This window comes from Centruroides vittatus, unplaced genomic scaffold (assembly GCF_030686945.1).
Source record: "Centruroides vittatus isolate TY-2023 unplaced genomic scaffold, ASM3068694v2 contig_815, whole genome shotgun sequence".
Classification (NCBI taxonomy): domain Eukaryota; kingdom Metazoa; phylum Arthropoda; class Arachnida; order Scorpiones; family Buthidae; genus Centruroides; species Centruroides vittatus.
In genome coordinates this window covers 407,582-434,614 of record NW_027122531.1, presented here as the reverse complement: position 1 = coordinate 434,614, position 27,033 = coordinate 407,582, and the positions used below count along the sequence as shown (strand labels likewise).

General features: G+C 29.3%; 2 protein-coding genes across 3 annotated transcripts; one reads left to right on the top strand and one right to left on the bottom strand.

The window, feature by feature from the left end:
* Positions 1–5,837: 5,837 nt before the first annotated feature.
* On the top strand, positions 5,838–9,806 carry LOC136982151 (patched domain-containing protein 3-like). Of its 2 annotated transcripts, XM_067278575.1 has the most exons (4): positions 5,838–6,752; positions 6,844–7,161; positions 8,478–9,472; positions 9,588–9,765. In XM_067278575.1, the coding sequence occupies exons 1-4, from the start codon at positions 5,852–5,854 to the stop codon at positions 9,636–9,638; spliced, it is 2,265 nt and encodes a 754-aa protein (XP_067134676.1). In that variant the 5' UTR covers positions 5,838–5,851; the 3' UTR covers positions 9,639–9,765. The 2 variants fall into 2 exon arrangements, with proteins under 2 accessions (XP_067134676.1, XP_067134675.1); XM_067278574.1 differs by having other exon boundaries at positions 8,478–9,806.
* A 1,060-nt stretch (positions 9,807–10,866) lies between these two features.
* On the bottom strand, positions 10,867–14,012 carry LOC136982150 (patched domain-containing protein 3-like). Its single transcript, XM_067278572.1, has 3 exons — positions 13,026–14,012; positions 12,586–12,900; positions 10,867–12,498 (listed from the first exon to the last, which is right to left on the bottom strand). Exons 1-3 carry the CDS (start codon positions 14,008–14,010, stop codon positions 11,108–11,110), a joined length of 2,691 nt encoding a protein of 896 aa, XP_067134673.1. The 5' UTR covers positions 14,011–14,012; the 3' UTR covers positions 10,867–11,107.
* Positions 14,013–27,033: the final 13,021 nt, after the last annotated feature.

Genomic DNA, 27,033 nt, shown 5'->3' with positions numbered 1-27,033 from the left:
GGGCCTCCTAACCTTAGGGATTTTCAATAGAAAAGTACAGTATATAATTATACATTAAATTTTGATATCATTATATTTTTGTTAAGATTATAACTATATTCTTTTAGAAAATTCAATGAAAAAGACAGAAAAACATTTTTAAAGTTTAATAAAGTATATATATTTATGTATTCTAGAAAAGATGTCTTGCAGAAATCTCGTGCCTCTGGGAGTGCGTGCAGCCAGATTTACAACCAGCGGCGTAAGGAAGTTTTCCGGATTACAAAATATTATAACCTTTTTCCATAGAAACTGGCGGTATTTATAATCTGAAAACACCAAAATTTGATTTATGCGGGAAAGAAACATACGAGTTTTTTGATCCAATAGAGATACGATTCGAGTTATTATTCCTGATAAGATCTGAATTTGATTTAGATATTCCGAGAAAATAAGATAATGGAGTGAAATAATTTTCACTGCAACAAGTATTATTTCATTTATGATAAATAATGGACCATAACAATAGACCCATAGCGATTTCTCTTTATATAAATATAACGGAACTTGAAAAACTTGATTAAAGAAAAAAAATATATAACTTTTACTTGAAAAAATAAACTTGAATTAATATTTTCAGCATATATTTATTTCAATCGAAAAACTGGAATTATTTTTATGTATAACCCTTCATTATTTTAGTATTATCTATTCTGTGTGAGTGTTACAGAAATTTTATAAATGATATGGCATTAAAGAATATTTTTATTAGAGTAAAATATACCGAGAGATGATCGAATATATCTGAATAATTTTTTTAAATATATATTTTATATTTTATAAAAATTGCCAGGACAAATATCTGTTAATTTTTCGATAAAATATATTTACGACTTCCCAATAAATAACTTTTTTTACTTTGTAATCCGAAAATATAAATAATAAATAAATGCTTTAATAATAACGCTATAAATTGTTTAAATATACATTTAAATAAATTATATTTCAGTGTAACTCGTTACGCTCTATAAAAATAAAAAATGGCGCTTAACACAAAGTACTTGACATTAGAAGTAAATAATATAAAGAATGACACAGTTTCTAGTGAATATCTGTATAAATGTAAGTATTAAGAACTAGTATTTTTAATACCATTCTTATGAATTAAATATATGATAGAACTCTATATGCTGTTTTGGTTTGTAATACTTAATAGTTTTAACAATAATAAATATACCTTCAGCTTGTATTCCATGTTTTATAAGTATTTATAAAACATAGAATATAAAATAAGTATTAAACCTGTGTAAAATATAAACAAAACTTGTCAATAGTATAACTGCTGTATTAATTTAACAGCTTGATAATACAGATATTTTAAAAATTGCTGTTAATTATGGCTCTTTATGCAAAGAATAAAGAAGAAAATAAATCTTTTCAGATAATAAATACAAAAATATTTATATACATTTTTATATATTCGAGTGACAATACAACTCTAAAATTTTTTCCAGATTTTATGTTAATTAATAATTACAATGTAATAACTTTCAAGATTAAAAGAACATAATACGAGATTCCTAATTGATAAGGAAGAATAAGAGTATTTGCATTAAGTTTATTATGCTAAATTGAGAATTATTTAATGTATGAATCAGAAATTTCTCAAAAGACCAGCGTGAAATACTGTCGACTGGAGTAGCTATCACAGTAATTGCAAAATTCATTTGTAATTTCTCAGAGATAACGGTTTATCTTTTTATTTCGATCAGCTCTTAACGGAATGCATAAACAAATAGTTTCAAACTTTAATGGTTAAAAAGTAAAGTTCCAAATAATAATATTTCTTAACCACTATTTTTAACTTCTTGCTTCATTAAATTTTCAATTTACAACGCGTAAATAAAAAATAATGTTTAAAAGAAAATTTCGTAAATTACGTGGGAAAATATCTAGTTAAATAATTGCTTAACAACATATTTTCGTTATAAAGTTATTAAATTAAGAGAGTTCGTTCAAGCAAACAATTGAATTGCAATCGTCTTGAAGGAAGTACTGTACAGTACATGTTTTCTCTCCATTATAACATTAATGTATAACTTATAATAAGCTAAATATTTTCCTTTGCAAAATGATTTAACCATTTAAGTCGTCGCGTATAACTTGCAAGAAATTTAAGTTTCTTAACTCAGTAACTAACTTCAGCTAAACTTATCGAAAGTTTATTTCAGATAATTTTTATAGATATATAATTATAAACACCAGCGGTTCATTCTTTTGAAATTCGAAGAACGAGTCATTTTTATTAGATATTTTCGTACGTGTTGAAGGGGTTTGAATAAAAATACGTGCCGACGGACGTGTTGAACTGGTTCAACGTGATTTAGGTCAAAGGGTCTCGCGACTATGCAGTAGCACATATTTCCACGTGTTATCTTCTTTACGTTGGAATTTCGTCAAGTTACTATACACGATTTCATTCCGCTTATCTCCTTAAGTAGTCAACTCTCAAATTAGAACTTAAATGATTAATGATCATCTTCGGCCAATCTGGGTATCTTTCATAAAAGTAGGCATTCGTCAATGATTAAATAAGTTTTATTACATTCTGTCATTATCTGTCGATGGCTGTTTAAGGATGAGTGATTATATGATTTAAATTCAGCATTTTCCGAGTGAAAAAGGATTGTTTTCAAAACACTAAATTATCTGTCTTGAAATTGTAGATTTTCGCCATTAATTACACGCATAAGCACAAATAACGAATTAATTCGTGTTAAAATCAATGCATAAACTTAATTTTGTATTTTCGGGTGTTATTTGAAATTATTTTTAGTGTTTACTAATTAAGCGGAAGGAGAGAAGCCTCGCATTACGTACCGATATTGGGAATAATTCGATTGCTGTTTACGAAAGTAAATACCAAATTCGATTGAAGATAAAATATTTTCTCCAAATTTCATTAAGAAAATTATTTTCGCTCCTTGGTTATTATTCACGTCGTTAATTTAGAAACTGTTTTAAAAAATTTCACCCTAGAAAAATATCAGGGAAAACATATTTCATGTAATATTGTTTATTCAATATTAATGCACGATTTTGGAGCAAGTCGAAGGAGATTAGCGCATTAACAATCAAAGCAACTGTGAATAATATAGCAAAAAAAAAAGTTTGCATAGTCATAATTTTTAAATATTTTTTAAAGACATTTCCAAAGTATGTATATTAAATTCGTTAACGAATATAAAGTACGTATAATTATGTTTTACTTTAGAAAAAATAAAAGTAGTCACAATTTTATTTCGGAAGTATTTACGTAGTGTAAGAAAATAAGCACAGTATTAAGTATACGTTTAAACATAATTATAGCAATTGCGGGTTTTCACGTGCTTACAATTCAATTTGCCATAGGATATTAAAACTGGGTTTAAAATTATTTTTCTTGCATTTCCGCATTTTAGAAGCGCATAAAGCAATTTTCCTCCTTTCACGTTTTAATAAATGTAGCACACGTTTCGTATTTTCGGGGATACTTTCCATTCGAGGAATTAAAATAGAAGCCGATTCTATTTTCAATCCTTTCTAATGATCCTGCGAAAGATTTTTAACTTAAATAATTGTATATATTTTAGAATTTATTAATAAATGTTATTGATTTACCTTTAATTTATTATGAATTTCCCTTCTATCTTAATATATTAAATAAGTTTATAAAAGTAAAAAAGTTAATTATTTATTATTTTTTTGAAGTAACTTTTAAATGAATTGTTTTTATTTACAGAAATGGATGAAGTTGTGCAGCGTACTGTAAACGTCTAATTATTTATTTTGTAAAAAGTTCCTCTCCATCGAACATATTAATAATGTCTCTTCAATATATATTTTATTCAGGAATATTCTGCTTTTCGGGGAATTTTTAAAATAGGTTATAGACCACAACGTCACGTTTCTGTTATTGATAACCCCGAAAAATAAATTTAAATTGATTTTTTTTATTTCTGCTAAGATTTATTTATTTATTTTTTTCCTAAATCGATCTGTTCACAGTAAAATAAATTCCTATTTAATGCTATAAAAAAGTTCGTTCATAATTAACCGCTTATCAACTGGGAAATTAATTACCCAATTTCCAAGTTGGATTTGATGATGATAAATTTATTTGCCAGCTTGAAAAGTTCATTAAGGTGAAAATGTAATTATTGAAGTATTATAGAATATACCAAAAGACGGAATTAATTTTTTATGATTTCTATATAACGATAATAAAAAAAAATCATTGAAGAATGAAATAGTATGTCAGAGAGACAGGAAAATCTCTCTTTCCCTCCTGGGTATATTCTAAATAAAGCCTTCTATAAAAATGAGGTCACATCAGATGCTGGACGTAACCTGTAGAGTGAGGATATGACTTTGGAAGTCTCAGACATTGCGTAAGTTATATATATAATGCCTTTAACGAATTATAATTAAGTTAATATTATAATAATTAATTCGTTACATGACAGAAAATATTCTAATTTCTTATTTTAAATTTGCCAGATTTTATAATAAAAAATATTTCGTAACTTCTAAAAGTTTGTATTATATTACACGTTAATAATTATTCATTTTAATTGTAAAATCCCGCACTCGAGTGAAATTTGTATTATTATACAAGGCTATCGAAACCTTAATAATACAAATTTAGTAAAATTTTATTTTTGTCCTTGTCTATTTGAAGGTGACAAGGAAATATTCAAGCCTAAATGAAGTTTGTTCACTCTTTACTTATCTGATGAGGTCTACAATAATTTTCATATAATTTTTTAATCAATCCCGTTATTCGATTCATTAAATGAACGATAAGAATTTCGTTTTAAGTTCATTATAAAGAAAAATAATTAATGTAATTAAGTTTTGAATTCATTTAACAGCGGTTCTAAATTGATTAATTGCAATATTGTTTTTAAGAACACGTGTAAAATCTGTGTTTGATGTTCCACTTTGTTTCTGGTTTTCTAACGGTTAAGATAATACTTGGCTATTCTTCTGAATGAGGTTTCGAGGGACTCGAAAGATAAAGGAAATAATGCGTTTTTCATTTCCTTAAATGACTAGAGATTTATATTATGTAACGAACAAAATTAAATTTATTTGCCCTAATTTAAAACCTATAAAAGAATTAAGTTCTCTTCTGTCTGTTAGAGACTTGGCGTAATCAAGAATTATTTGTCTTTTTAACAGACTCTGGGCGATTTCCTAGGACGTACGCACGAAATATTTCGATATATAATCTAAAATATCCTTTTAAAAAATATATCTTCTTATTTATTCTGAGAATTTGATGAATTTTCCCGGAAGAAGAAGTAAATTTGTATGGACAAGTATTTAAAATACGTTGACCTAATAAAGTTTATAGATAAAAACAGAAAAATCTAAAATATCTTCCCTAAAAGAAGAAAATATGGACATAATGACGTCTTGAGAGGAAGATTTAAATTTCAGTAAGTTCTGGTAAGTTCAATTATACATTATTTATAGGCAAGAAGAAACGTTATACGTTCGAAGTAGGACATAGACATTAAATTAACTTTGAAAATTCTTCTTTGTGAAATAAGATAATATTTTTCTTCCAAATTAATTACATTTGATAATCAATACGAAGAACGAGATCTTAATTTTTATTATCAATAAGGCCACCTGCGAATAACATTTTACGTCCAAACATTGGAAAATCTTAAATTTGATTGTTTTGTTTATTTTTTCAGGTGGGCAGATTTTTGGTTAGAAGTAAATAATGAAGTATAATTACATCCAAAGACTATTATCTCATCTGTACAGCCGTCTTGCATACCTGATAGCGTGTCATCCTATTTATTTTCTCTTAGTACCGATGCTTTTGTCATTCGCGCTATCCTCAGGACTTACCAAGATAATAGTCTCTCGAGATACAAATTATTTGTTTGTTTCGCAAAGTGGAAGATCTCAACAAGACAAGAAATTTATGAAAACTTGGTATCCCCTTAATACTTCATACAATTTCGATTTTAAAAGACTCAACGAAAAACCCAAGGCCGGTTATTTAATGATAAAACCTAGCGATGACGGCAGCATCTTTCGCGACCACGTGTTCGAAAAAATAATTATTTTAGACAAAATGGTGAAGAATATATCCATCGAATACGAAGGAAAAAGATATACGTACGAAGAGTTATGCGCAAGAAATGGAAAAGAATGTGTGGAAAATACCGTGATGAAATTGGTGCCATACGTTCACGGTATTGCCAGTGGTGAACATAGTGTCAAATATCCAGTTGATATGAATACAGTGACTTATTATCGCACTTACTACGCTGTTAATCTCGGTCGGGTGAAAACGGATAAGCGAAGGAATATTTTGGATGCAAAAGCCGCTAGACTGATGTATCCTTTAGACATTAGTAACAAATTTAAATACAAAATAGCCGTCGAGTGGGAAAGAATGTTCTTAAAGTCGATGATAAACGTCACTTTTCCCGATATCACTATCGAAGTATTTGTTACTAGTTCTTTGGACGACGAATTGAAGAGGATTACCGAGTCAGTTTTAAAGTTATGTCCTGTAGTTTTTGTAGTTATACTCATATATTCTATTCTCATAAACATGAGCTTCGATTGTGTCAGAAGTAAACCTTGGTTGGGGGTTTCCGCCTGCATTTCCGCTTCTTTGGCTTTGGTAACGTCTTTCGGATTTGTTAGTTATTGCGGAGTGGAGTACGCCGATATAAATATAGCTTTACCTTTTTTAATTTTGGGTAAGTAAATTTTAGGTAGAAAACTTTTATTAATTGTATATTTTCAAATATGTATCGGTGTTTGTAATATTTCAGTGGTTTAATTACATAGGAATCGAAGTAGATGATGCATACGTGCTGATAGCAGCGTGGAGGCGTACAAATCCAGAAGACGGCGTACAAAAGAGGCTAGAGAACGTATACTCCGATGCTGCGGTCTCCATTACTATCACTTCTATCACCACCTTCTTGTCATTTTGCATTGGAATCACGACTCCGTACGCAGTTATCAAGTTATTCTCATTCTATGCGGCTACTGCCGTGTTTTTTGCTTTTGTTTATCAAATTACTTTCTTCGGTGGATGCTTGGCTCTGAGCGGATTTAGAGAACAAAAAAATCTCCATCCTTTAACCTTTCACACGTTAACGGGTAGGTCTATAGATCATACAAATATTTTTTATTTGTTTTAATAATTTTATAGAATAAGTATTTTATGACATGGAATATAACATTCATACAATGTATATAAACCTTTTAAATCAGACATTTTTCAGTCTTTCAATACTGATTTACTATTTACTTTCCGTTCTTCATTCGGATTGCCTGCCCTCGTTGCTCAATACGTGCAAAATAGAAAGGAACAAAGAATAATAAGAACAATATGCCTATTTTTGACCCACCCTGTGCTTAATTTTTAAACTTCTATTGAAATTTGTGTTAATTATATTCTGCATAAATAAATGTTTATATATTTATGAAATATTCATTTACAGGAAAAATTATTATAGAAAGTAAATATTAAATAACAGTTTTATCAACGTGTGAATGGACATAGGTTCTAACGTTATATCTAATTCAAAACTTATTAGCAGTTTTGTGTGATGTAATATGGGCAATTGAAACATTTAAAATACACTAAATTTACCTTTAAAATCTTGCCCTTTGTGAAGTGTTAACTCCTTTTTTATCTTTTACCAATTTAACACGAGAGGGATGGAATGTGACGAAAACAGATAGCTGAGAGAGATGACTCATATATCGAAGTTATAATTTTTTATTTTATTTAAAGGAAAAAACAAGAAATAAGTAACTATTTTAGGAAAAGACTTTATGTTTTAATTATTCGTAGCTTAGGATCTAATTAGATTCATAATAATACATAAAACTGTATTCTAAGAAAACCAGTTTGTGTCAACAGCCTGTTAGGATATGTTACAGTTTATGAATGCAAAACAGATTATTTATTTCTCCGATTTCCGAAAGAGCGATGACTTTCCTTTGCGATTTTCATTGAAATATGTAAAAAACATTTTACCAGGTCAACTTATTTAAATAAGTGAAAATATATTTAATAATATTTGTAAAAGTGATACTCTGCCAAGAAAAATATTACGTTAAACATCAAAATTCCTTTTGAAAAACGGTTTTATTTTGCTTCTTTGTTTATTGGTTTTTTAAAGATAATATTATAAAATAATTTCCCTTTAAATATCTTACATATTTGTTAAGCATAATTGGTAAAATACAGAATAAAAGTCCATAACTGTAAGCGTCATTGTAAAATTTTTAGATTAGCATTTACCTTACGAAATTTATTTAAATAATTGTTATAAATTAACCGAATTAGCAATGAGTAAAGTGATAGAGATATTTCATAGATCCAAATCTGAGACAGGTAAATATTAATGTTTGAAGAAATATTTATTGTATTTCTGGAGTTATTAATGTATTATTAATTATTTCAGAAAAGTCGAAACAAAACGAAGTGGCCATTATGAAGATTTTCAGAGACTATCTGGGCGATATTTTAGTGTTACAGAAAACTAAATTGATCGTTCTGGTAATATTCGTAAGCAACTTGGTCGTTTCGGGATTGGGTTTAAGAACGTTAAAAGAAGGTATGGAATTCTCCGACGTATTTTACTCAGACTCGGAAATCATAAAAGGATTTGGCTCCTATTACAAATACTTCACACAATATCCTTTCGCAGTCAGTATAGTTATCAACGACGTTTTGGATTACTCGGATCCAAAAGTTCAAAATCTAATCGACGAAATGATTTTCAATTTCACTTCCCATCCCAACGTAGCCAGTCAAGATCTAGTTATATCTTGGTTAAAGTATTACAAAATTATAGCCCAGTCTCCGATAGGAATGGTGACTCTTCGAGGTTATAACCTGTCAGAAAAAACAGATTTTTTGGACGGTTTAAACCGGATCTTCCTCAATTTCCAACCGGCTAAAGTGTTCAGAGGAGATATTGTTTTTAACGAAGACAAAACGGAAATTGTTTCCAGTCGCTTTCTATTAGTCGCTAAGGATGTTAATAGTAGGACCGTAGAAAACAAACTTTTGGAAGATCTGAGAAAAATTGCCGACAGTTCACCCCTTCCCTTATTGGTTTATTCTTATCTTTTTCCGTTTTTCGAAGAAACCCTGCTGATACGATCCTTAACATTTCAGGTAGGATGGGTGACCGCTTTACTTCTAGTTGGAATATTCTTCCTCTTCTTACCCAGTCTCAAATATTCGCTGTGTGTGGCAGTGGCTATCGTATCTTCTCTCTTTTGCACCGTTGGCTATATGTCGCTATGGGCCGTCAAGATCGACATGTTATCTACCATAGTGCTTATTGTGAGTGTAGGATTCTCCATTAATTACCCGGCGCATATCTCCTTCGCTTATATTGTAAATAAGAGCAAGTGTGGAGACGAACGTCTTAAAGAATCGCTATACGGAGTAGGTTGGCCCATATTACAAGGGACCGTTTCGACAATCGTCGCGGTCGCTATATTATCTTACCAATATTCTTACATTATCTTAACTTTCTTTAAAATAATTACCATTATTTCAGTGCAGGTATGCTTCCATTCTATGTTCGTTCTACCCGTTACTTTATCGGTGAGCGACACGTTATCTACCGATTACTTCGCCGACAAGTTTACGAAGAAGAAAGAAATAAAAAATAATTATAAGGAAGAAGATATTGTAAAATTAACGCCATTAATTTAAATTAAATATAATACTTTTTGTATTGTATTCTCATTAATAATGTAGAATTTTAAATAATAAGTTCCTGTATTCGTGATATTGTTTATCGTAAATTAATTAAATCTTTTAATCAATTTTTTTAAAAAATCCTTATTTTTTATCCTTCGTAAACCGGATCAAATTAATTTTTTTTTTTTTTGTTATTGGAACGAGTTATCGAACACAAGCGCACAATGACAACAGTTAGAAGTATGTGTGTCAAGTTCAAAAACCTTCCTCGCAATATTATCCTAGATAAACCGTGAGGTGACCTCTAGCACGAAGAAATATTCAAAATAAATCAAATTTATTCTTTTTTCCCCTATTTCTTTAATTTTTAGTAGCACAAACTACAATTTAAATTTTTTTTAAAAATAAATTCTCAATAATACTGTATCTATTTAATACATTTGACAAAAAAAAAAATGTAAATTAAATAGGAACAGACGCATTATTTAGTTTCGTATTACGTCATAAGTACGCATCACGTAAAAAATAAGAAATAATATAGTGACGTAGACGTATTTCTTTCAATGTCCTTTCCGTGTCATATTTTTAATTTATTCTGTCAAACAAACATTAAGTAACAATGAAGGGGAAAAAAAACATTATTTAATACATTAAATTCTCAGAATATTTTATCTGAAAGATAATTCATCACTTTGTAAATTGTTCGTTCTTCTAACATTTATTTTATTTTATTTTTTTATTAAATTCTCTATATCCAGACAATTTAGGCCATTTTTTAAATTTTTTTTTAAGTTTTACTCTAGATTTTTTAAAATAACATAATCGTATTTAAAAACTAATCATCGATGTATATTTCGTTTAAGAATTTAAAAAATCACCTTTTTATTATTTAAATTATTATAAAAATTATTTTATCAATAATATAACTAATCAATTTAAAATAAAAACAGCTTTACACACCGTCTTCACAATAAAATTACGATAATAATAATAATAATAATAATGAATATTCAATTTATAAAGATTTTGAAAATTTTTTCAAGAAAAATCGATACGTAGATAATAAATAAACAGCCATTTTAATTTTAAAAAATTAATGTTTATTAACTAAATTAATTAAAATAACAAATACAATTACAAAGTGTGGTAAAACAGTTTTTAAGTATTATTCCATTACGTAAGCCATTAAAAATTCGTGGCGATATTACCGATATAAAGTCAAATTTATTCCCTCTCGACGTATTTTTTCAAGTTGGAATGTCATAATCTGGATTTTCTCGTAATACGCTCCCGTAATCGACGTTTCGATCCAGTAATTAACTCAAATTCACATTACGGAATCATTTTTTACGACGTTAAATCGATTGCAAATAATCATAATAAGGTATTATTGACAAAAACCATGTCGTCGTTTTTATATCCTTTTATAAAAATAGATTTTAAACTAAACGATTTACCTTCGCTATCCACACACATTTGGACTTCTTCTTCCGGAGTATTTTTACTCTTAAAACTTACGCGACTTAGGCGTTTGACGTCGGACACATCGGGCAAATGAGACAAACTATATTTGTCTATGACGCTCATTATAACGGGTATCACTAACAGCGAATGAAACGCCGTACTTACGATTACTAAAAATACTATTTTAAAACAAATGATTAGCATATAAGAGCGGCTGTAAAGTAAAACGGAAACCCCGATAATGGTCGATAACGATCCCTGAACAATGGGCATACCCACAGCGTACAGGGCGCTTTTCATCTTGTCGTCGGAATTTCTATGCTTCGACATCCTAAAAGCGAATGTAGTGTGGGCCGGATAATTAATAGACAAACCGATGCCTAACAGTAATATAATCATAGACATTAAATCTAATTTCACTCCCCACAATGCCATGTAACCGACAGTTTCTATTAGAGTAGATATCACCGCGATAGATACGCATACGGCGCACTTGATGTTGGGAATAAATAAAAAGAAAATGGCGGCTATGAGTATAACGGTGGCCCAACCCGTCTGAATAACGATAGAACGAATAAGCACACACTGCTCGAAACCCGGAAAGAATATAGAGTGAACTATGAGCGGTAACGGTGAAGAATCCGCGATGCTCCAAACGTCTTGCAAGAGCTTCTTCTCTTCGGCGATGTCGTTGACATTTTCACACAACAACAAAAAGCGCGTGGAAGTAATTTCCGTAAAGTTTTCGTTGAAGTTGATGTCTTGTTTGAATTGTTTGGCTAAGGGAATATTCAAAAATACTTCGGTCAAACTGTCGACGAACTCTCGTTTGTCCGATAAATCGTAACCGTTCAATACGATTTTACTAAAAGGCGACAGTTGGAAAAGATTAAAGAATTTTAACCAAGAAATTCTATTTTCCATTCCGCTTATAAAAGGGTGATCTTCAAATTTTTCAAGAAGTTCGTTCACTTGTTGCTGTACTCCGGGATCGGCGAAATTCATTGTTTTATTAATGGCAACGTGCAGTATGTAAGGGTAGCGAGTGAAATATTTGTAATAAATTTTTATCGCCAATGCTAAATCCGAATCGGAAGAAAACGCATCGGCTAGCTCCATGCCTTCTCTCAAAAATTTAAATCCCCAAATTCCGAAACCGAGAACGGTAATGAAAACCGCAATAATAATAATTTTAACGCTATTGTACCTTAAAAATCCTCCGAGCTTATCTCTGAAAATAGTCATAATATAATCTTCTTCCAGCCTCTCTTCTTCCTCGTCTTCCATAGAAATCCTTTTATCTACGACAATAGAAGAATAACAGAAGTCATACGTTTATTGAAAAATTAGAAAAAGTTAATTATTATTACGTAAATTACGCTACTCACCGACTTTAATACACAGGAGAGGGTGAAGGTTGAGATGTTCTCGATAGCCACTCATTGCTATAACGGATCCGAAGAAAAAAATTAAATAGACGAAAGTAAAAAATATGCAGATTGCGGCGTAGGAACAGAATATCTGCATGGCTTTATAAGGACTGAGGACGCCGATACAAAATGATAATAAATTAGTGATGGAAGTTATAGTCACAGAAACTGCCGCTTCGGAATAGCACTCGGCCATTCTCTTCGATACCGACCATTCTGGTTTCGTTAACCTCCACGCTGCTACGAGTACGTAGGCATCGTCTACCTCCATACCTGAATCGAATACATTCATTTTAAATATTTTTATATAAGGAATATTATCTAATTTGACGTTTTTTATTAAAATTTTATCATTAATTTTAATGTCTTCTAAAAGTAAACAGCAAAATTTTAATTACCTAATATTAAAAATGGCAAAGCTATGTTAATATCGACGTAGGTCAAACCGCACAGCATGGCAAATCCAAATGCGGCCACAATTGCCAGTACTGCAGACACGCAAGCAAATATTCCCAAGAGTGGTTTGCTCCTAATCCAATCCGAACTCATACAACTTATAGAAGAAAATATCATGATGATCACGGCTACAATTCCCGTAAAAGGAAGCATATTTGACGAAAAGTCTTCTAATTCTTTCTCGACGGAAGAAGGAACAAACATGTAAACGATTAATTCGTCGGATACGTTCTTTTTTACCTGTTCTAGAATAGTGTTTTGCCAGGTTTCTGCCATTAATTGTTTATCGACATCGCTGTTGAGAACGTAAACCAGTCTCATGGCTCTTACATCCGTAATGATTCCGTTATCGTCGACATTCACTCCGCCTAAATTTATTACAAAGGGCTGAAAGACAAAAGTTATGGGGTCAAAGTTGATGGGATATTTAAGTTTTGAATTTTTTCCGGTTATTAACGGTTCTAATTCTTTTAACGTATTGCGAAAACATTGCCCTTCGTTATTAGCGCAGATGTCTTTATATTTAAAGGTGGTGCGGTTCAGAGTTACTTCCATGTTACGAATTTGTTCGTCTAAAGTCAATATTCTGTAGTAAATATCTTTTCTGATCATATTTCCGCCGTCCGAGGCCGTAAACATGACGTGTATCGAGTTTTCGGTAGAGATAGCTCTTATTAGATCGAAATTGGAGGAATAGTTCATAGGGAATAGTTTTTGAAGGTTTCTCATTTCGGTCATCGCTCTTCCGTGTTGGGACGAATACAGAAGATTGGGATCACGTTCTAACTTTATTCTCAAAATACCAAAAGAAAGTATCGCCGTTATAATAATAGGAAATGCGAAAAAATAAGCAGGTTTCTGCGATATTTGACGGCCGAGACGATAATAAAAACTGGACAATATTCTTTGAATGTAGTTAAACTTCATGACGATTTAATATATCCTAAAATTGAAAACACTGAGTAATAAGTAACATAACTCGTCGGTAAAAATATAATTACATTTGAAATTTAGTGATCAGTTTAATGCAATAAGTATTTTTTTAATTTAACCAAAAATTTATATTGTAATAATAAATAAATAATTAAAAATCTCCCGTGTCTTTATAAAATATTTTAAAATGAATATTCGATTAAGATATTATGTAATAAAAGCACTATGATTTACCGTTTCGCATTAAAAACTTCAAAATATTCTTATAATCTCTAATCTTAAAAACGCGTTTTCTTTCTTATTTATAACTAAAAATCAAAATACTTATTTAGATAATTGAGTTCTTTTTACGACTTACTTTTTCGAGCTTCTTGTAAACTTTAATACTCTCATTCGGGCAATATATATAAGAAATAAACAAAAGAAAATTTGTGACGTAGATCACTCGGATATAAATGGTTGGCTTAATTCCAAAGGAAAACATACCTATGACTTTTCTACGTTTCCTCCGAGGTTATTTATTATTTATATGCACGAAAGTTATCGGTAAATATAAAAAAATATATATATATATTATTAACAATAAATTCATTAAATACTTTTAATTAACGCACTTCAATATTAATAAGAATCGTATTTTACTTTGAGCGAACAAAACGAAAAAGAAACGTTGAGGTAATTCTTAAGGAAACAATTAAATTTCTATTATCGACACCGTGACGTCACGTTTGAAATGAAGAAATACGCAGTAATAAATGTCAGCTCATTGAAATTAACGCAAATTGACAGTTTGACAACATCAAATTGAAAATAACATTAGCAGGTTCGTGCGCAGACTTTTTAAATCACAATTGAGATTTAAAAAATACATTGTAATGCACTTGATTAATTTTTACAGGTTCTAATAGGTAAATTAAGTAGCGCGATACAGTAAACTAAGGAACGAACGGGTACAGAATAAATGTAAGTTATATTTATTGTACTGTCTTATTATTAATAATATAGTAAAATTTTTCTGAAATTGGAAAATGAGAGGAATGCCCCAAACTCCTATTTCGGTCTTGGTATTATTTTAAAAAGTAATTAAAAGATTTTAAGACAATACGTTACAGATATTGGTCTAAATGGCGGCGAGTTGCACCGAGCAATCCGAAAATTTTTCATGGGCAGTCTACGTCCTTGGTTACCAGGCAGCGTGTAAAACAAGCCTTCCTAGTGCCCACGGACAGAAAGAGAATTCGTCGATGGTTTCCACTTAATTCGTCTCGGTCCGTCCGAACTTATCACTAACACTTCAGCATCCATAATTTAATTTACAACAATTATTATCATTTATTATTTCACATTATGAAAATTATTGAAATGATAATTTTTGTGAAATTTACACATTTTTCTTTATTGTTATCCAAGTAAGTTTTAGAGATTAATTACAAAGTAAATGTATTTAAAACTTAGCTTTACAGTATTAATTAAAATATTTCAATTTAAAATGATTAATACATAAACTATTATGAAAAACAATGTAAGGATAGCAATAACACTCGCAAATAATTGAGTGTTCTATTATTGTCTCACTTTTTAGAATCGTTAAGGTTCAGTGTTGTAAGAGGCCCATTATTTGGACTATTATTTTGGTCTATTCAAATTTTTTTCTCTCAAAAAATGACTAAGCTATCACATAGAGTTTAGGTAAGATAAGGTAAAGTAGAGGCATAGTGAACCCCTACATTACATTTGTATTTCTTGAATGTGCAAATCTACTGATTTACACGATAATGCAAATGCGCGATTATGAAAAGTGGATTTGCAAACTTTCTGGTTGGCAGGCCAAAAGCCGTAGGTAGTCAGATCACAATTACTTTACATATTCCATATATAGAAAAAGTAGGCATATTTTTATCATTTATAAGTGATTTTTGCGGCCGGATTTGGCCCGGGAGTCGTAGTTTGGGCGCCACCCATGTAAATGACAGATCTGGTTTTGATAATTACTGAACAATGAGTAATGTCTTCTTCCAAAGACCCGTAACGAGATTTGTCGATTTGATTCCGAAACTTATTTTATGTAATTTGAGGAATAATTAAATTAATTTCGTTAATTCGCATATAAGTATTACCCAGAGAAAATTTTCAATAAATACAAATCAATTCAAAAATAATCTGAAAATTTTTCTTTTACATTGTTTATGTACAATATTAAATAAATAGACATTTATTAGTTGCGTGGCTACAACTTCCGACCGACCCACCAAATTTTCCATCAGTTTTCTCAAACGATTTTCCAAGCCTACGTAAATAAAATAAAAAACATTTAAATTTGAATCGAGGTAATAATGACGCCATCATTTTTCTGATTTAAATTACTTCATAATCTGGACAGTCTCTCCGTTAAATTGGATTAAGGAAATTTTTCTCTATGTTGTTATAATAGATTTGTCAAATTTACTATCCCATCATACGTTTGATCACGACATGTGACGTCACAATGACGAAAAATATTTTGTCGTCGTGACGCCATTGAGCACGTCGTATGACGCGTATAACGTAAAATTACAAATCGCCAGTAGACGAATGAAAAGCTACAGAATTGTAATGCCATACCTTTTCAATGTTGTTTGGATTTGGACAAAAAGTCTTATTTATTTGAGAATTTGACTTTATCCAGTGAAGATAAACAAGCTTTGTTTCGAGGCTATTGAAAAAGGCCTACTGATTTCCTCTTGTCATTTTTCTGACATGTGATACTTGTATCACGCATGTTAATCAGAATATAATAATAGATGTAATAAATTCACCTCATTAATCTTTTCAAGAAAGAAAACGAGGAAACTTTTTTCCACAGGAAAAAAAATCAGAATTTACCTTGACTTTCAATATCACAAATAATTAGAATTTAAAAAATATAATTAATAAAACTAATTTTGGCAATAAAAAATGAAAATTTTAGTTAGAGTAAGTTGTTTTCAGGTCTTTATTTAGAATTTTTAAATGAAAAGTAATTTCATACGGAAATAAACTTTTTCCCGAATAAAAGTTGTCTCTCACTATTTTATTGAAACTTCAAAAGATTCTCGTTAAATATCTATTTGAAATTCGTGCCCGAATTTATTTACCATCCGATTAAACAGTAATTAGCAAATATGGAGGGCGCTTTTGACAGTGCAGGTTGTTGGCGTCTTTTTTCTACGACTTACTGTTACGAACTACAATTCAACCGTTTGCCATTAATTGAATTTATTGAGGATGTCTTTTTCTACTGTGATGCTTTCTTTTTTAATTTTGCTCTTTTTGCTTGTTATTGGAGGAGTCGAACTTAACCCAGGTCCAATGTCTCGTACACCACCTTCTTCACCTCACAATAAAGCTTCGACTTCCGCCGGTAAACGTCGTCGATCTCCAAGCGAACCAACGTCGAAATGGTTAATGTTACCTTAGGTAGCCAAGATGGAGGTTCGTCTCTGATTCCAGCAAGGAAACAGTGGAACGCACGTTCTGACCTAACCTAACCTATTCTAATAAATTACCATAATTATTAGCAACCAAATTATTAGAATAAGTTAGGTTAGGTCAGAACGTGCGTTCCCACTGTTTCCTTGCTGGAATCAGAGACGAACCGCCATCTTGGCTACCTAAGGTAACATTAACCGAAAAGGGTTGCCTTTTTTTGCGGAAGCTAAATCTTCGAATAAAATAGCATTTCTGAAAGCCGATTGTCGATGACGGTTGATGGTGACAAATTCACTTTCAATTTAGAAACGAATGAATTAGAGAAGATTGATACTTTTTTAGACAAATCCAGCCAAAAGGGTTAAGTGGAACAATTGCTAAAGAGAGAAATAAAACTTTAGTAATAAAGAATATTGTCTTGAGAATTGTCAAGGAACGCTGGATTTGGCAGTGAATGACCAAGAGTTTATATATCTATTCCAAAATTACGATTTAGTTGCTTTTACTGAGACTTGGTCAACTAATTCTTATAAACCGGTACTTTCTTCGTTGAACCCAGATTTGCTTTTATATGAACAACTTGCTAGAAAACCAACTGGTCCCGGTCGTCCATATGGCGGTCAGTAGTAGTGGTTTGGGCCATACTGATCACAAAATTAATTTTCTAATTACAAATTTGAATTAAATTAATTTTATTTTAACATTAAAGCAAAGTTTCTGTATTAATTATTAAATGTTTTATATAAATTTGAACTAAATTAATTTTATTTTAACAATATTAGGAAGATTTGATCACAAAATTAATTTTTAAGATTTGTTTTAATGTTGTTATAAAATTAAGTTGCAGTGATAATTTAATTAAAACTTGTCGAGTAAATTAAATTAAGATTACAAATAATTTTTAAAACAACAATTTGTCGAATAGAATTATTTCAGTCACAAAATTAATTTTTCGAGTAAGATTACGAATTATTATTTAATTTAATTAATAAATTTTTATAATTTAAGTACATTTCGAGTAAATTAAGACTACAAATAATTTGTCGAGTAATAGTTTTATTATCAATACTGAAATTAATTTTCTTGATTGATATTCGGCCACACAAAATAATATAACATTGAGATTATTTTGAAAAGGTTTTTAGGTTACAGTTTATTCAAGTGTTTCCACTGTTTTCTTCAGTTTATCTAAAGTAAGACATATTTCTGCATTCTAAGTGCGGGAATAAATTTTCACGATGGCTGATGATAATTCTCGATTTAATTTTTGATATTTTATAATGTGATACCAAAAAAGTTGATTTTGGAACTCGTCAATGAATTGTTGGTCAGATTTTTGGTAACAAGAAACAAAATTCCAGTTTAAGTAATCTTGTAATTTGCATAAAGTTGCGGTTTTTAATTTTTGGTATTTTAAAACTTCTTTTATATCTAACTTATGCATGAAGAGGATAATAAAATTATCCGAAAGAGGTTGGAATTTGGCGACTTTAATCCAGTCAAATTTTAAATAAATTAATTTTTCAAGAGAAATCTTAATCACAAAATTAATTTTAGATGTCGATTAAATTAAGATTACAAATAATTTGTTGTGTTTAATTAAATTAAATTAAATTTTATATACCTTACTATGACATTCCCAACTTCCAAAATTATGTTTTTTATATGATAAATTTGGAAATTTTTTACATGAGCTGTATTTAACAGATTTTTTTTATCTCGTGGGTGATAAATTATCAAAAGTAATGAATTGACTATCAAACTTTACTTAGCAGTAGGAAAATTTCCTTGTTGCTTGGGGAAGTACATTTTTAGATTAGTAGAATACAAATTATTAAAAAATTTAACAGAACAATGGTTGTAATGGTTGTTTTATAATCAATTACATTTTAGTTTTACTTTGATGTATTTAACAATAAGTTAAATTACAATTCACTTTTTATATTAAAATAATAGTAATACAACGGTATATATAATAAGCATTATTTTTTCCAATTTAATTTGATAAAGAAATGTAATGAATTTATTATAAAAATCTATCTACCCAAAATTGTTTGTATGTCTTGCTACAAACCCAATTTGTCTACATAAGGTGTTGAATGGAAGATTTTCGTCATGAATCGTGTTCGCTGATAATTGATACTTTTTAACAGAATCTAAATAAATGTTTATTACAGCTTCTATAGGACTGTTTAATGTTTTTATGGCCAACAATCGATAAGTTGAATTGCTTCAAAATCTATCGGCATGCATTCTGTAATTTTATATAAATAAAAATTAGGATTAATATTATTTTATATTTAATAAGAAAATAACGAAAAGATTTCATACATAAATATTTTTTACTAACCATATAGAATGTTCATTGATATACCAAATTGTTAATGTGAAATCTATAAAAATATAATTTTTAAAATTTATATTGTAACTGAATTGAAATGAAACTTGTTTTTAAAATTTACAAAATTTAGTTTCTATAATGAAATGAAAGTAAAAGATATATTACAAGAATTTTACTCAAATTGTACAGTAGCAATAATGATAATAATAATATTACAAAATGGTCTTTCTTCAAATCAAATTTATACTGTGTGATCCAACTTATTAAACTTTGAATTACTATACGGTTTATACTAAACCATAATTTCTTTGAAATAATATTTATTTAACTGATAAACTCTAATTAAAAATATTAAATTTATAAAATGAAACTCTAATTATATACATTTTTTTTATTATAAACTCATTTCAGCTCAACGAACTTTAAGAATAAATTTTACAACAATAAGGTGGTTTATTTTAAAAACAACTTATTTAATTAAGCTAACTAAAAACATAATAAAATTGTAACACTATCTGTATTAGTTATATATTATAGTACGTACAATTAGATTAGTTTTAAATATATTTAAAAAATTTATATATAATATGATTACATTTATTTATTTAATATTAACTTATTATCAATAATATTATAATTTTAATTAATTTCTATACATTAAATTATATTACATTTAATTTATATTACTAAGTATTTATTTAAATATAATTAAGAAAGAGTTTAAAGAATATCAAACTCCAAGAAAACGAACCTCTGATTGTAATTCCTAAAAATTTGTTTCTCATATGATAGATATAAACCATGCAAATAATTGTCAAATATTACCAATTTTTTATGTCTAACTGTTAAATTTAAAAAAATAATAACAATAGACTCATTATAAAAATCAGTTTTCCCGAACTCTAGAATATCTTGTTACAAACCTAAACTCCCAGAACTATGTGTTAACAAAGATTTTCATTGTGAAGCGCAAATGCCTCAAAATCAATAATCAAACATATTAAATAATAATAATAGTAATAAATACTTACCTTCAAAATTTATTAAAACAGAATTCAATATCACATGAAACTAATTCAGTAATATTTCAAAATAAAAAGTTATAGGAAAAAAGTTATGCATATATTAAAATAATAAGTCAATGAACTTTACTAAACCTCTAAAAGACGTATTTTAAACATTTACACAATTGTCTAAATGGTCGTACATTGCATTAAATTTTACCACCTTAAATTGATTCTCTTATATTTCTTGATGTTAAACTTGTGAATTTTTCGAAGATTTACTTTTATCTAGAGTTAGGTCTAAGTCAAAGGCAAACTTTTAAATAAAAATACTTACTTTCTGAAGAGGATGATCTTGTATAAGATGTTCTTGCAAAAGAAGTTCTCGACGAGGTATTGAACCGGTCTCTTATAACCTGTATTTATACCATTTCTTAATGCAAAAACAGAGGAAAAAGGATATATCAAAATTAGAAACTTTGAAAAACAAAAGATATATATATTAATACAAAAATGAAATTGTTTTATTTTTAAATTATTATTGGAAATTAACTGTTTTTGATCCATTTTTATATTTCCTGTTTTTCAAGGTATGGTGTAAAGATAGTGTATTATTGGTAATTAACTGTTTTCGATTCATTTTAAAATATCCTGTTTTTCAAAGTTGCTAATTTATACTTTATCAGTTAAATAAATATTATTTCAAAGAAATTATGGTTTAGTATAAACCGTATAGTAATTCAAAGTAAAGTTGGATCACACAGTATAAATTTGATTTGAAGAAAGACCATTTTGTAATATTATTATTATCATTATTGCTACTGTACAATTTGAGTAAAATTCTTGTAATATATCTTTTACTTTCATTTCATTATAGAAACTAAATTTTGTAAATTTTAAAAACAAGTTTCATTTCAATTCAGTTACAATATAAATTTTAAAAATTATATTTTTATAGATTTCACATTAACAATTTGGTATATCAATGAACATTCTATATGGTTAGTAAAAAATATTTATGTATGAAATCTTTTCGTTATTTTCTTATTAAATATAAAATAATATTAATCCTAATTTTTATTTATATAAAATTACAGAATGGCATGCCGATAGATTTTGAAGCAATTCAACTTATCGATTGTTGGCCATAAAAACATTAAACAGTCCTATAGAAGCTGTAATAAACATTTATTTAGATTCTGTTAAAAAGTATCAATTATCAGCGAACACGATTCGATGACGAAAATCTTCCATTCAACACCTTATGTAGACAAATTGGGTTTGTAGTAAGACATACAAACAATTTTGGGAAGATAGATTTTTATAATAAATTCATTACATTTCTTTATCAAATTAAATTGGAAAAAATAATGCTTATTATATATACCGTTGTATTACTATTATTTTAATGTAAAAAGTGAATTGTAATTTAACTTATTGTTAAATACATCAAAGTAAAACTAAAATGTAATTGATTATAAAACAACCATTACAACCATTGTTCTGTTAAATTTTTTGATAATTTGTATTCTACTAATGCATAAATGTACTTCCCCTCGCCATCAGGAAATTTTACTACTGTTAAATTATCAAAAGTAATGAATTGACTATCACCACGAGATAAAAAAAATCTGTTAAATTTGGAAATTTCTTACATGAGATGTATTTATCATATAAAAATCATAATTTTGGAAGTTGGGAATGTCATAGTAAGGTATATGAAATTTTATTTAATTATATAAAAAGTATGATATAATTTATTACAAAGAGGAAATATTGAATTTAATTTTTTAAACTTAACCGAAGCAATAATGTACATAAAAATTCCATCATTTGACATTGAAAAGTTGGGGGTACCTAAATCCTCAAACATTGACAAAAAATGGACAGATAGAAATTTTTAATTTTTTAATGGAACTACAATTATTTAGACATCAAACTTCTTGAATGTCTAAGATTGGATAATATTTAAAAAATTATTACCACCACAAATATTTTTAAAAGAAATGTTCTTTTTGTGATATTCTATCTTACGAACAATTCTTAATTAAACAAAAACAGATATTTTCAAAATGAATACATTGTATAGGTATTTAATAAATAAGTAAGAAATATAATTTAGATAATTACTATATTGAACTACAGTAGAGCATCGATTATCCGACTTAATTGGGGACTGGGTGGTCGGATAACTGAAAAGTCGGATAACCGATAAGTATGAAAAAATACATTATTAGTATAGTGTATTAGGCCTGGTTTAAATACTAGCCTCTCTTTCATGGTCGAGCCAGTGCTGCCAGCTAAAACATGCAAAAATTTAACAAAAATAATATTAAAGTAGCTAAGACATAACTAAATATTGTAGCGCCACATCACTAGCGGACAATTGAATTTGCCGACTAGAACACGGTCGGTTAACCGATAAGCCGGTTAATCGGGGTCGGATAATCGATGCTCTACTGTATTTCTGTATTTTACTTTGTCTTATTGTTAAAATGTTATTTAAAGTTGTCATGTTTTAATTTACTCTTTATATTAGAACAAATTGTAAAAATTATTAATGCAAATTAATTTTATAATAATAAATTTAATAATTAGAAAGAATATATTAATTAAACTTTGCTTTACTGTTACAAGATGTTTTATAAAAACTAAAGAAATGAACTGAAAAGTTTTTTAAATATGAAAACTGAACTGAATTAAAAAGTTTTCTAAATATGTTAAAATAAAATTAATTTAATTCAAATTTTTAATTAGAAAATTAATTTTGTGATCAGTATGGCCCAAACCACTACTACTGCGGTCTCATTCTTGCAGTTTCCCAAAAATTAGGTTCTTCGGAAATGTTGTTTAACTCCAACAATTTAATAGTGATTAGATTTAACTATAAGAAAAATTTTTGTTTACCTAGTAACAGTTTGATAGTTGTTTATTTGAGAATAGATCTTTATGATGTACTGTTAAAAAAATGGAAGATTTGTTGATTAATCTTTCTGAGAATGATATATTTATTTTGGGAGACATAAATGCTAGAATAGGCGAGGAACTAGATAATTTTTATGTTATACTAATGTTTTAAATTCTCGAAGATCTATTGATTTAATATTAAGTCAAAGGGGAAGTGTTTTTTTACAATTGATTAAGTCGTACGGATTGTATATTTTAAATGGTCAAAGTGCCTCAGACTACCTGGCTAAATTTACTTTTCTTTCGACAGTCGGTTTATCTGTTATAGATCTGATAACAGTAAATGTACATTTATTAGACAGATTACTGGATTTTAGAGTCCTTGATATCTTCAATTCTGATCATTTTCCAATTTCAATATCATTTGAATTTACGACGGATAGTGTATTGACTCTAAAACTTCCAAAAATTCGCTACATATGGAAACAAGAAAGATCGGATGACTATTCGTCTTTGACCAGCTCGCTATATACCTCAATTAAAAAGACCTTTTTGTTGAATGCGCGGAGTTACTATGATGAACTATTAACTCCTTTTGGTCTAGTTGTTCTTTACCTTTATCTTGGAAACAAATTGCATTAAAATGATATATTAGAGGGGATGTAAGCAGACGCCAACTAATTATAGACCAATTGCTTTGATTAATGTATTTAGAAAGGTTTTTTTCAACTATAATGGCAAATCGTCACCAGAATTGGATGAATGAATTTAATATTGTTACACCTGTCCAAGGAGCATTTGTTAAAAATAGAGGCGTCGAATACAGTTTGTTTATTTTGACTGGTCTTATTCCAACTTCACTTTCGAAGAAACGAGGGAAACTATACACTGCTTTTATTGATCTCAAGAAAGCTTTCGATACAGTCGATCATGATTTGTTTTGATATAAGCTTAGGAGCATTGGTCTTTCTGCGTTTTTTGTCAACTTACTTAAGACTCTCTTTTCTAATACTAGATATTTTATAGAAACTTTTTCATTTTGTACTGATTGTGTTGAGTCCAATAGAGGCTACCTCAAGGAAACCAATGAGTACTATCTTATTTTTATTTTGTTTTTTAACGATCTTTCTAACCTTCTGAGAGGTCAAAGTTCTATGATAGCATTTTCTTCTCATGTCCAAATTAATTGTATTCTTTATGCTGATGATATCCTTCTTTCGGCTAATTCAGCTTCTTCGCTTAGGGAAAGACTTAATCTTCAGGGGCGTGGTGTGACATTTGATGATAAGGAAGCTGTGTTTCTGTAAGAAGCCGGCTTCCAGGGGAAATCAGTTAATTGCACGTCAGTGATGGTCTAGGGCAGGGATGGGAACCTGCGGCCCTCGGGCCGCATGCTGCCCGCGACACATAAAATGTGAATAAATATATCAATTTCCCAGGTTAAGGAAGTATGCAGCAAAAATTCAAACGTTATTTTTACAACTTAAGTATGTGAATAGTTTTTCCCCGCAATGAATTTAGTAAAAATTAAAACAAGAAACCGGCTAACAGACACATCGAAACTAATTTAAAACTAGCAGTGACGAATATTTAACCAAATAATTCCAATATATTACGTTTACATCAGTTCCAGAAGCTAAATTATATACCTTTATGCTAATTTATAATTACTGTATATATGAATAAATAATTCTGATTTATCAACATTTTCTTTTTCTCTTTCTCTTGTATGCGGTCCGCATCAGTTCAAAAGTCTTAAAATGCGGCTCTTGCATAGAAAAAGGTTGCTCATCCCTGGTCTAAGGGGTCCATTCGTATTCATTTGTTCGATAAACCAGTAAAAACTGTAGACTTCTCTAAATGTATTTTTAGTATCACAATTACATTCTGAATAGCTAGCCACGATATAAGGGCTAAAATTAAGAATAAATTATAAAAAAACTTACTCGGTGAAATAAAATGTGCGGTGGATATACATACCTGGTACAATATATTGTTCAGTTGTATTAATATACTTTTAAAGAAAATTATAATTAAATGTAGCTTTGTAAAGAAACGTACATAAAATTAACATAAAATATTCTTTACTTTTTAAATTTTAAAACAATCCACTTAGTCAAATAGCTCGATACGAGTGGCTAATGGATGGAATCGGAGACGGTCCAAGTAGGTGTGCAGTATGTCCATGCCAAATCCCGAGGGTGCCGATACCGGTCAATGTCAAATGCCCCTTGTCGCATCACTAGTGTACCTCAAAGAACGCGACAGGGTTGTTGTAAATTTTAAATGTTTCTCACCATAGCTGTAAAAATCTAAATATGTTAAACTTAATACTAAGTAGATTGTCTGTCATTTGTTTTCTAACTAATTCGTTTTAGGACCAGTGTCCACGAAAATTTCCAAAATTTACAACTTTTAGTCACTCTCATTGAACTGGAAAAATTTCTGTCTTTATTATCTAATATTACGAAGAAATCAGTCCCCTGTACTCGGCTAGAGATTGGTTCGGTTAAGCTTTTGTTTAAGTAAAATTCTGGCTCTTTCGGCAGGGTTTTATTTATGTCCCCAATTCCCTAATCTCTTAATTATTTAATTACTTCTTAAGTGGAAATAAGTCGAAACCAGTTACTTTGTACCTGAATATTTGTAGTCGTGGGAAAAGTGGAAAGACAAATTTTTATGACAACGGATACATAAATCGTAAATTTAAGGGAAATAAATTCTGAAGCTTTTTGTACCTTGTGCGTCTCATTCATTAAATTTGGTTGTAAATGATGCTACCAAAGTAATAGTTAATTTTTTAACATTGTACATTGTACATTTTTTTCTACATACTCTTATAGATTGATATTACGATTTCGTATGTCCCATGGTTTAACAATGAAATCCGTAAGTAATATAAGATGGAAGAGCAGAATAAAAATATCAAATATTTTAATGGATTTTTTTAACTTTTGTCAACTATACAGAACTATCATAAAAACGTACTAGTAAATTCCTATCGGTTGGGTTAAGTTATAAATGTACTGTGGTCTGAAGACCACGTGTTCTGTTGTGTAACCGGCTCGTAACCAGCCCCTTGGGTGGTTCACGTAGTAAAGGAGGGATGGGCCCTCATAGTATGAAAGTTCCCCGTTTGTTGTTGTAAAAGTTAATGGGAGAAGGAGAGATATATATGGTCTGAAGATCACGTGTTCTATTGCGTAACCAACTCCTTGAGTGAGCTACAGGGTAAAGAAGGGATATGCATTCTCGATGACAACCGAAAAACCCGGATCAAGGAGGAAAGGAGGTGGATCGCGCATGCTCAAGGGAAGA